Source organism: Aythya fuligula, chromosome Z (assembly GCF_009819795.1).
Source record: "Aythya fuligula isolate bAytFul2 chromosome Z, bAytFul2.pri, whole genome shotgun sequence".
NCBI lineage: Eukaryota > Metazoa > Chordata > Aves > Anseriformes > Anatidae > Aythya > Aythya fuligula.
The window spans coordinates 77267486-77279552 of record NC_045593.1 but is presented as its reverse complement, the minus strand read 5'-3'; the positions used below and the strand labels follow the sequence as shown (position 1 = coordinate 77279552).

Sequence of the window (12067 nt, the reverse complement as noted above, 5' to 3'; positions counted from 1 at the left end):
GATTGTGATGACTCTTACATGTGTTTGGAAGTTGCTGCAAAGTAGGAGTGTAGCTTATATTTTTACAGAACTACAGTTCTGTCATCCTGTAGGCTTTGATTTGTATGGTTTAATGTGTTGTCAGTCACAATATACATAGCTGGACAGTTTTGTTTGCTATCCATGTGCCAGCCAGGGGTTGATGCTGTGGCAGCCTGGACCAGTGTATGAGCAAGATCATTTGTGAGAATATCAAATGTATCTGCAAATGGTCAAAGTTTGTTGGAGCTTCTGTAGTGGTGGTGTTATGAAAGTGGATTGTCCTCGAGTTAAGGGTTTTGTTATTGCTTGTTCATGTTGTATTTCTTACTAGTTCTTTGTAATACATATGAACAACTGAAAGCATTTCCTACATAGTAAAAAGAATCACAAAAGTACTGTGAAATAACTTAATCGACTAATATTTCCTTAAACGAAATGAATCCATTCTTTAGAAATATTTGATAGCAAGAATTCGTTTTTATGTCATTTGCATATTTTTACAAAAATCTGCATTGTAGATGACCCCCGCAACAGCTTTTAATTACAGTAGTTCTAAGTAATTGGTTACAATGAACATTGAAATTAATGTGTCTTCCTTTTTGCAGACCAGTTGTGCAAGATAATCGGCAAGAAATAATCATAAAAAACGGCAGGCACCCTGTGATTGATGTACTACTGGGAGAACAGGATCAGTATGTTCCAAACACCACTAACCTTTCCGTAAGTATCAAGATACCCTTTGGGATTCAAAATCATTCAGGGGAATGAATCTGGAATTTGCTCTTTAGCCAGGAAGTTAAAATAAATAATTTAATTACAGAATGGCTGCTTGCTTGCATTTCAGAGAGACATTGCTAGACATGACCACATCAGTTTTGTCTGTTTTCTGGTATCTTGCAGCCAGATTCTCTCTTAGCAACCCTGTTCAGGCTTAATCACATGAGGAAAGAAAAGAGGAAAGGGGAAGGGAAAAGGAAAAAGGAAGGGAAAGAGGGAAAAGGAAATCTCAAAATCAGGAAAATGTGATTATTTTTAAGTAGTTATCTTTGAAAGGTAAGTGAGTAATTACTTTTTTTTTTTTTTTTTTTAACCAATGCCGTCAGAGAGAGTCTACATTTTGTAGTAAATTTATCTCAAATTTATGGAGATTTTTAATGTTTGTTTTTCCATGGGCATATAATATACAAATTATCAGTCACTTGAGTTTCTGTGTCACATTTGCAGGCTCAGTCTTACAAATTATTTCTAAGATAGCTCAGAAGCTTTAAGGTATTTCTCTACTACATGTTTTCCTTTTTTTCTGGAAGTGCTAAATTCACACAGCATTTCACAGTCTGACGAAGCATATTTGGAGTTCTGACTGTTCACTGTGTAGTATCGTGTACACACAGTGTAGACTGCACATTAGTTGTAACAAGCCATTCATATTAACATAGATGAAGATCCCTGATGTGTAGCTTTGCAGACTCTGTGCTACCCATAAGTCTCCCTGACTTGTTTTCTGCAACAGAATTAAGTAATAGGATGCTGAGAAGTAGGAAGACTATTAACTTACTTGGTGGTGGTGTCAGCAGGTCAAAAAGGGCTACAACTTAATGTTTTTTATATAGTACCTAAACTGTATAACCTACATTACCTAAAATTGGTATAAATATGCAATTACCTTAGATAGAAAACACTGCCTTATTTTATTTCATAAATCAGTTTCTGATGAGCATATTTTAGTTTTTCTCCTTTTTTTCCCCCTGAAAAACTAAAACCTGCCTGTTAAATTGTATGTCCTTTTGACTTTTTTGTTGAATATTTATTTGTCTATATCTTTCTTTAAATACTACATTTCTCTTCCTAATGAATATAAAAATATGCTTGCAACTTACCTCTGAATACTTAACTGCCTTTTGATACAGTAAACATAGAAAAGGTAACAGATGTCAGCATGGAATATTGCCATGGTAAGCGCTGTTCAAGTTTGTATGTATTTCTCTGGAAACATTTTTAAATGCTGTTCTGTGCTGAACAAGGATATAGATACTGTGCAATACTCCATAGAACATTTTCAAAAATTTATTTGAACTCCAAAAAAGCGACAGATGGCTCTTACAAAAAAAAAAAAAATCAGCATTTCATTCAGTAATCATCATGCACTTTCTTCCTTTAGTCCCCTTCTTATGTTGGCTTTTCAGGTACTGAGTGTTACAAAAGCAAGTGGTCGTGGTGCAATCACCTCCTCCCCTACTGTTGGTTTGAGTTCTCTCTTTTTTGAGAGAGGTGGATGGGAATCCAGTTTATTAAAATGTCTCTAGTTTTAATTGTTGTGTTTGAATCAGCAGGAAAATGCATCTCCTGTCATGTTTTCAACTGAAATGTTGTCAGATATCTAACTTCAGGAAAGCTTTCTTGCAGTGTCCTGAAATAAACATTTTATACTTTCATTCTCCCTCTCCTCCCCAAATACTCATGGAATTTTTTTAGTACCTTTATCATATATTCCAGTAAGATGTTAGCTTATGGTTGCATTCATTAGTAAGGGTGGATGGACTCTCTGGACTGATGCTGCAGTGTATGTTTTTCTGAAAGCCGGCTTTGCAAACCAACCACCAGTCTCTGAACGTGCTTGGAGGGACCCTGCAGGAATACTACACACATGCAAGAAACTTATGTGTTAACTCATTCTGCTTTTAAGTACCTGTAAATTCTTGTGTTGAGTGAAGTGGTGGTGGCCCTGACAAAGTTTTAGTAGCAGTATTGAAACTATACCTCGGAGAATAGAATGTTACAAATTTTTGTTCCCTTATAGACATCTGCATTTTATTACATCCATCCTTCATTCCTGATAATGTCATTTTCTGTGTTTTAACTTTATTGCAAGTTCCTTATGAATGTGTTTCGGTTTTGTTGTTGTTGTTTTTAGTAAAAACTAAACAGCTTTTACATACAGTAAATACTGGGTGCATGTACCTTCTGTATGATCTGAATTACAAAATAAAAGTGTCAGTCCTATATGAATTTTATTTGCCTCCCTGTTGACAAGAATGAAAACCCAAAAGAAAAGCAAAACTGAAAAGATCGTGAGGAGATTCTGTGGAGATACTCATATTTTTCTTGTCACGGTGCCTGATGACCTCCAAATTTCCTAAGTAGTGTGGCTAATATTCATTATGCAGAGCTTATCCTTTCCGCTCTGCTGGTCCCATGGGGCAATGGAATATGCTGACTTTTGGTTAATTCATAAATTGTTGCATTTCATTGTAAGTTGTAGTACAAAATAAAAGTCTGTTTATCTGAAGACCTTTCATAACTTAATTTCCTAGTCTTGACTCAGGCCCTGAGAAGGCTTTATATGTTCATTGGTGAGTTTTAATTTTGTGTGAGGAGTTGTCTTGCACCAGAGGAAGAATATTTTGTTTTGGAGCCATAGACAGGTTTAAGTACTATAAGAGGTATTATAGCTGAGATGAATGCTTGTGTCTGCTACATCTTCTGTAGGATTTCAGTGATTAGATAAACTGATCAATCGGAGACTGGATGCAGTCTGCTTGAAATGTCTGTGTTACAACCAAGTACTGCTAAACTCAGAGAAGTTTTGATTTCTCGTAGTAGCCAATCTGTTTGGATGTGGGTATGTTGAAGGGTTTAACCTGGGTCGGATCTTTGTCCCATTTGGCAATGAGAACTCTAAGTGGAGAGGAATCCAGATCACAACCAAATTGGGGTGACAGTGCCTATTCTGAAAGCTGATGAGATTCTCCCGTTCTCCAAAGAAAACTGCACAGAAAGTTCTTGGAGTGCTTTCCTGGTTTCTTGATGGAGAAAGGGAAAAATCTTCCACACTCTGTCCATTTCTCCAGAGCAATGCGTGTCGATTGCTATGCTTCTCTCTCACCAGCCTGGAGAGATCTTAGGAAGATTTATCCATCTGAGAATTCATTATATCTTGAGAAGTGAATGTGATGAACTCTAAGAATGAATGAAGCTGTTCAAATAGAAGCAGAACATTTAATCCTGAGGACATGTCCTGTATCTTTCTGAGCATATGTATACATAACAGATTTTCTATATGCATCATACGCAGACAATATATTTAACCACTGTTCTGTGTTTCCAGGGAGATGGTGAAAGGGTCATGATAATAACTGGACCCAACATGGGAGGAAAGAGCTCCTATATAAAGCAAGTTGCATTGATCACTGTCATGGCACAGATTGGTTCCTACGTTCCTGCAGAGGAGTCAACAATTGGTGTTGTGGATGGTATTTTTACCAGGTAATCTTTCAAAGTTTTCTGTATGTTTACAAAAACTTTACTACAGCATGGGGTGTGTGGGTGTGTGTATATCAAAATATAATTTTGTTTTTCAGGTAGAACATTAGAATTTATACTTAGTTTTCTCCTTCATTTTTAAATACATAACAGTGGTTGTTAGGTTTTGTTTCATGGTTTTCTGTTCAGGTGTTCGACTACAGAAACTATTTTGGAATTTTTGAGACTTTAAAGGATAAGAATGTTAATGTGTCTGGCGCAGTAAAGATTTAGATGTTTAAATGCATCTGCCTGAATGGACATCTCAGTCGAATACTCTGCTGGGTAATACCTATTTGATGTTTCCCCTAAAATGAATGCTGTTAACTCTGAAAATCATGTCACAGTTTCTGCTGCGCAGCACAGTTGTGCATACTTCCAATATTTGGGACTGAGAATTTGGGTCCACATATGCCCTATTCTTACTCTCTTTTCTGTATTATCAGTCTTGTACATATGTTACTTGATGTCTTTTAAAGAATGCATAATGGCAGTTTATTTTACCTGGCATGTCTTAGTGTCATTTTTAAAATAACGTTGAATAAATTTTAAAGATTACCGGCACAGTCCGAACTTTTATTCAATAGTCAGGTATTACCAAGGATTATCCAGCCTTTTTTCTCCTTCCTCTTTTCTCTCTTTTTTTAATCAGCAAAAGTTCTGCGTTACTGATGCCATTTGAGCTGGATAATTATTTATGGTTCTGAGTTTCACAAAGATTATGTATTTGTGGTAGAATTATCCTCCATGAAATGTGATGGAAGATTGCATTTCAGAGTTAACTTTTAACGCAGAATTTGAAATACTGCTCATATGGGATTGCTCCATCATACAAAGATACTGTATTTTTATGCCTCACTGTGTCATGACAAAAATGAACAAAATAATGCTTTGATGCACTTCAGTGCTAAAGCCATTGAACAAATTAGAAAATAATTTGTATTATTGTTCCAAAATTAATTGGTGCTGAAAATTCAAAATAGTTACCTTTTTTTTCCCTACCCTATGTTGAAAGTAATTGACTATTTGATTGAATGAACATTGCTGAGAGGATGTGGAGATACACAAGATGTAATTTATTTTACAGCAAAAATATTCCAATGTTACTAACAATTTGAAGATTATTTTTGTCGTGCTCTGTGTTTCTTCAGTGAACACAGAGTGCTGCTTTTGTGTTCACACTGACTTAATTTCCAGCCATAAGAGCATAAATGTGTTTCTCTTACACTCAGTATCCCTTTCCCTCTAATTTTGTTTGACTATCATTACAACAGGATTATTTCAGCAGAAAGATTGAGGAAAGTGACACGGTCACTAAGGAGTGTGATTTTGTAATGTGCCCACTGTCAAGTGAACAAGTTGCTTTCTGTCCTCTGTAGTGTGAAATCCTTGAATTTAATATATCTGTTTCACCTGTTCCCAGTGCATTTCTCTGATTCCACTTAGCTTTTTTTCTGCATTGTGGGTATTTTTGCATCTGTTCTCATAACAGTTTTACCTTCTGTCATGCTGCTTTGTGCTTTTTGATTTCAAGCCAAAGGGATTAGGGGATGTCACCTACTGGCTGTGAGGTTTCAGACCATTTAATTTGGAGCCCAATGAGATTCTAATCCAGGGGATTAATTTTGTTACCTGTCTAAATTAGCTCTGGAAACTCAGATGGATATGCCTTTCTTCAATTAATGTGAAATGTGTCAAAATTGAAATGATGAGCACTCAAAAAAGTATACTAAAGAATTATTTAAATTCTTGTCATTGCACTGGTAATTTATTAAACTATTTGGCTCAAAATCAATCAAGAACACATTGAAATTTTATTATTTACAAAGTAATAATCATGCATTAGTTAAAAGGTTAACATAAGAGTAACAGGAGGCAAAAACACTGGTTTATGTAATACATTCCTTCAGAAATCCAAAATGGTCAGATCTGTAAAAGATGCAGTGGAACTGCTCATCTGTGCACTGATTTAAACATTTCACTTCTGTATAATGTAAATTAAGGGAATGAATTCTACTGCTGGGACAGGTATTAGCGATTTGCTATGTATGTGTGGCATATTAGATCTTGATCCAGCTGTGGCTTTCCTTACAGTACCAATGTTTAGGAGGGTGCTTGCATGTTGATTTTGCTTCTGCCTGTGGAGTTTAGGGGTCTTCCTAGCTCTATATATCCAAGTAGTGATCGTCCACGCTCTCTGGGTAGGTGAGTTCTCAGGGCTGTTTTCTGTCCCACTGTGTTTGATCTTCAGTAGCTGCAAAGTGGTCTTCAACACCCAGGTGTCTTTGTCTTTTTCTAACTTCTGCTTCATTTTAACCATACCCAAATTGTGAACTTCACCCTCTCCAGTGAGAAAATGAAAAACCGATCAGATTCTGCAGCTCAGAGACTGCCAAGGAAGCAGGCACTTCTATGTTTTGTTTTGTTTTGTTTTGTTCTTCAGGGTTCTGGAAAAGATCTTAAATTACGTAATTTCATCAGGACAGGTTAATGTGGTGTTATATTCAGGATATTTCTTAGCCCTAGGAAGTTAATTTTGTTATAGATTGTAATGCCTAGTAGGAGGAGAGAAATAATAAATTCAGATATGACATGATAGGTCCTACTTTGTTTCTTTAATGCTCTGACTGGCTGACAACACATTTCTAAAGCCTCAGCTTTTGCCAGGAACTCTGTTCTGGTAAGGAATGAGCTTGAAGAAATTTCTGTTCGTGCTCTTTCTTTTACTCACTCACAGTTCAGGGTTTTTATTTTGTTTTCTTTATCTGTTTTTATTTTTTTTAATAGGATGCAGTTATGCAGACATCCTTTCTGTACTGCCACCCCAGGCCATAAGTGTCTTGCTGGAAAATGGGATTTTTTTGTTGATAACTTCGGTATATTTTTAATCTTTTTAAAAACATTGCACAGGAAGATGTCAGCTTCCAAGTTATTTTCATCACTGCCTTGATGTGTTGTATTTCTAGATGCTGCTATTACCATAGCACCCCTGCTGCAAGGGGTGCTTTACCGGCTGGCTGTATGAGGAGTTCTGTGCATCGGGAGCACCAGCAGTTCTGGTGCTTCCTAAATTTTTTTGAATATTGATGCTGTATTCTGCAGTCACTTTTCTGATGGTAGACTGCATCTTTGAAGTGTGAATTTATATAGGTTTAAGAGATTAACATTCATCTAGGCTTTGTATCTTGTGTTTTAAGTAGGGTTTCCATGGAAATTGAAAGATTGCTACTATGGTTATTCCTTTGGATATATTTAGTATTTATGTATTATAGCTTCTCTAAATTGACTTTAAATAGTGCATTATATTACACGTTTTAAAGCTGCAAAAGGGTTGTAGTTTAAAGGAAATGTCTTGCTTAGAGGTACAGTGGAAACAGCAATGATTTATCTTCATTACAAGGTGTACAAATACAATACAGTGCTAGGGCTTGTCCAAACATTTCTGAGTAGAGTTGATAATTTCATCCTAAAGAGGGGGAAAAGGAGAGATCCTTTCACTGCATAATGCCCCTAAACCCAGGTGATGTGCTATTACAAGTCTGCAAACTGAAAACTTGGGGGGGCGTGAGCAATTTCTTCCAATCCTCCATTTGCTTTATTCACTTAAGGAGGTTTTTGAGTGCTCCTGTGGGCTATCGCCATATTCCATCATTTCTTATGTGTAAAAACAACCTTGCCATTTCCATGGCAATGCTTTGGTCCTCGTCCTGGAAAGCAGGTGTTGAGGGGGGTATGAAATATAGAGTAAAAGGTCTGCTTCATTTTTAAGTGGCTCAAGCTTCAAAGAGTCAGAATAAAGAGATACTAAACAATTCTCTGTATTTTTCTATGTTTATTTAAAGCTATATTTGGAATAATTTTTGTATTTGAGTAAAGAAGTGTTTGTATAAGTCTCTCACTTGAACTTCCACATATCCATATTCACTTTTTCATGAGTCAATGCATGTGTAAACTGGTTTTGTACAAATAAGTTACTATTTTTCAGACCTTTTGCTGTGCTAGCTGTAAGGGAAGCTATGTAACGAGGAAGGAGCACACAGTCTTTTGAGGATGTTTTGTTGGTGGATATTTTCTTCATTTTTTTTAATAATGGATAATATTTTCAAGCAAGCTTTGCTTCATAGAATTTCATTTAATCACTTTCATTATAGCTAGGAATTTAAGAGTTTTGGAAAGGTCAATGCTCAATCTATATTGACTTTTACTGGGATTTGAGTGTTTAATTCTTCAATATGTTTGAAAGTTCTTAATGCAGTAAATGGGTTCAATTTTTCTTTTAAATTAACCTTCAATTTGTGTTAGTCCTTCTACTCATTTAGTTATTCAGACATTGATAGCAATATAATGCTTCTCTGTGTGTTTTCTAAAATGACAAAGCAAGTGTGGACACACATACAGAGCAAATAATGAAAGAAATTCTGTTGACCTAATAGCACATTCAGAAGGAACAGTGTTTAGCTGCTGAAGGAAGCTGACCTGTAAAGAGGTCGCACTTGATCTATTATTGAAATAATTTTCTACAGCTAGAAACCTTCAATCCACTTCCTGTAGGTCAACAGTAGCTCTCGTAAGGGTCAGTTTTCAAAACCGAGATGCAAAGAAAGCTGTAACAATTTGAAGCTAAAATGTGTTCAAATAAGCAAGAAAATTGATAGCTCAGATTACCGAGGGCCTTGTATTCGGAGTCCTAAGAATCAAATTCTTAAAATCACAAGCTTTCAGTAGAAAGCATGCCTTTAAGAAGACAAACTCCTACCAACGCTAGGAGACAGTGAGAGGCAAAAGAAGGAATTCCTTTGTAGAGCACTTACCTGCCTACCTTTCTCTTGTAGTGTAAAATGTTTATCCCAGTGGTCAGACACCAGCACGCACAGTGCCACTACAGCACCGTGCCTGTTCCCGAGAGGTTTTTGTACCGTCAGCCAAGCTGGGCCATGCTATTTAAAGGACAGCTTCAGTTGCCTGAACCAGTGTGCTGCAGAGTGCTTAGCTGCATTTGAAAGCTGCCTCTTGCAGGTGATGTACTACGTGCTGAAAGGTTAATGGAGTACAAAGAAGCATCAGTGAGATGCGTGCGGATTGCCCACTCGCACACCTCCTCTCTTTCAAGGGAGTTCTCTTTCTGTTTACTGAGTCTCGGCTTTGTCTTTAATCTTCATCATGGCAAAGGAACGGTGTTTGAATTGTCAGAGAGGGTATATTAAGAAAACTGAGGGGTGGAGGAGGCTGGCGATGCAAGTTAATAATTGGTAGTTGAAGGTTGCCTAGATAAGCAGCAGTTTAATTCTTTTGTTTTGTGTAGGATGTGCAGGTTGCCTGCACTTCAAGGCAGTTGTCTTGGTATTGGCTCTGCACATCACATGATCTGTACTTAGATATGCACGACTTTGACCTACATTTTATCCCTGTAACAGATGATTTAGACGTATTTTTAACATAGAAGGCATTCCTAATCGCTGAGTCTGTAGTTAGGAGGAACTCGGTTCAAATTCCACTGTTCTTCATAAAACATTGTGAAAACAGGTGGCCTTTGCTCACCTCAGGGAGGGATGGATTTGCTCTTCTAGATCATACTTGTGTGTCTATATACAGAGTCCTTCAGACACTGTTCCAGTGTTCAAGTTACATAGCTATTTTGTTATTTTCTTGCACGTCTTTCTTCCTTGTGTAATAATTTTGAAAAAGTCTAATAGCTGTTTGTGCAACTAAAAGTAGAGTACAGAAATCTTTGGGCAGCTGATCCTCACGTGTCTTTATAGCATGACAAAGTTGCAGAGCCGTATAAATTAGGCTGACTTAATGCAGTGACCTGATGCTTCTGATTGTTTCAGCAGAAGCTGTGTCACGCTGAGGTACTTGCACGTGTCTCTGGCATGCATGTGGTCTTCCTGCATTCCCAGATCTAGAAGCTGAGGGAGACCATCAGTTTCAGGCAAAACTTATTGGAGTTGTCCGTGAAGGTAGTCTTCAGACCCCAGCTCAGAGGTCTAACTTACTGCCCTTCAAACATAAGAAAATTTTCTTTTTTTGTGAGCTTATAAGGTGAGGGAGGAGGTAGAGGAGAGGAAAAGATGTTTTCTGCATTGGTGGAGAACTGGCAGCTTCATCCAACACTGAAATAATGAGATACATCTCCCTCACTGCTGGCCTCAGTTGGGTCATTTTATGCAATTCCAACAGCTGAGATCCAGTTCCAGGCATAAATACCTTGCAAAGAAGGGTGATTCTGGTTTAGCAAAGGGAAGGAATTGCAATTCCTGCAAATAACAACAGTGTTATTGAGAGGTTCACCAACCTAAGATCACCTCCTGCTATTGCATCTGAAGGCGTACCCCTGTCAGTGTCAGTTCTGTCCTCACAAATTATGGATGTAGTGACACAGTTCACGGGGCTGTACTTACCCCTCATCTGCTTAGCCTTTCCAGAGTCCAGAAAATCAACTCTGAATAGGCTGAATCTATGCTTGAAAACACATCCCATGTTACTCACTCTTGCACAGGAGTGTCAGTGAGCAAGGTAAGCTGTGTCAGTGTCTCCCCGGAGTATCATATCATTCCAGTCTGGCTTTTCTATCCCAGCTGACCCTGATTTCTTGAAACATCACGAGCATCACTCTGTTGTAGAGGTAACCCCAGGACTGCTGACCATACAACTCTTATTTCTCTTCTAAGAAAAACAGAGTAGGCAACAGGAAGAAAACCTCCTTTTGTCCTCTGTGTTCTCTGCATAATGTGAGCAGCTATGTTTTCAGCCCTTTGCACAAATCAGTCAATTTAAATTGTGCATTACAGTCTAAAGAAGAAATGGCATCTTTTCTACGTAGACCTCACTTCACATGGTGACACTGATGAAGCTTTTTTTTTTTTTTTTTGTCAGTAGGAAGCTACTTTGAAGGCTAAGATATTTCATCACAGAATTTCTCAAAGTGGGTAACTCAATGCAGGCTGCTGCTCTGCTGCTGGTGACTGTGCCTCCCATGCTGCCTGTCAAGGCTTGCTGCCTTGTAATATCTTCAGTTGATCCAGAAATCTGCAAAGCTTGGAGGCTATTCCATTTAAATGTGTGAACATTGTACACTCTTTTGTATGTGAGCTTGATGTTAGATCTGAAAAAGCAGTATTTGAATCCCTGCTTGAGGGATGTGACTGGCAGTCCTCATTTCCATCATCTGGGGAGTAAAAGGACTTGTGTCAATCAGGTGCAATAAGATCCACACTGCCAATACGTGGGGACGAAGGGACATTTATATACACTGAAATGACATTTTTTGCCTGAGACACTAGAGCCATCATGGATACTTTCACCCATATTATTTTTCTGCTGTAAGAATTGGCACCTAAAAGATAATTTATTGTCCAGGAAACAGGGAAAGTTTGTGACCACAAGAATGCGGGATGGACGTGGCCTTTGGCCTGTTTTCATAACCTGTCTTTGTAGCCCTTGCAAGGACTGCAGGTGTCTGTTTCTGCAGGGTCTGTGTCAGTTGTCTTTCTCATTGGTATACAATACTTGTTTCTGCTGCTCCTTGTGCTGGAAGAATCTCATGTATTGTCACTGGCATGATGATCAGCTGCAGAGCACAGACTTGAGATGCAGAGCACTCAAGAGCACACAGGTAATATGATTTTTTCTGTCAAGTCTACTTACTGTGTACAGCAGAGCATGGCTATCCATCTGTAATTGCTCTCCCTTGTAGAAGAAGCAAGTTTATTCAACCTACAAGTATATTATTACAAAAGCAGAACTG

At 37.8% G+C, this 12067-nt stretch overlaps 1 protein-coding gene across 1 annotated transcript in view; it reads left to right on the top strand.

Annotated features, from left to right (window-relative positions):
• MSH3 (mutS homolog 3) overlaps nt 1–12067 on the top strand; it is a 110884-nt gene that overhangs the window by 79826 nt on the left and 18991 nt on the right. Inside the window, exons 19-20 of the mRNA XM_032206126.1 lie at nt 627–741; nt 4127–4284. Of these exons, the coding sequence (XP_032062017.1) occupies nt 627–741; nt 4127–4284 (273 nt within the window). The remainder of the gene's footprint in view (nt 1–626; nt 742–4126; nt 4285–12067) is intronic.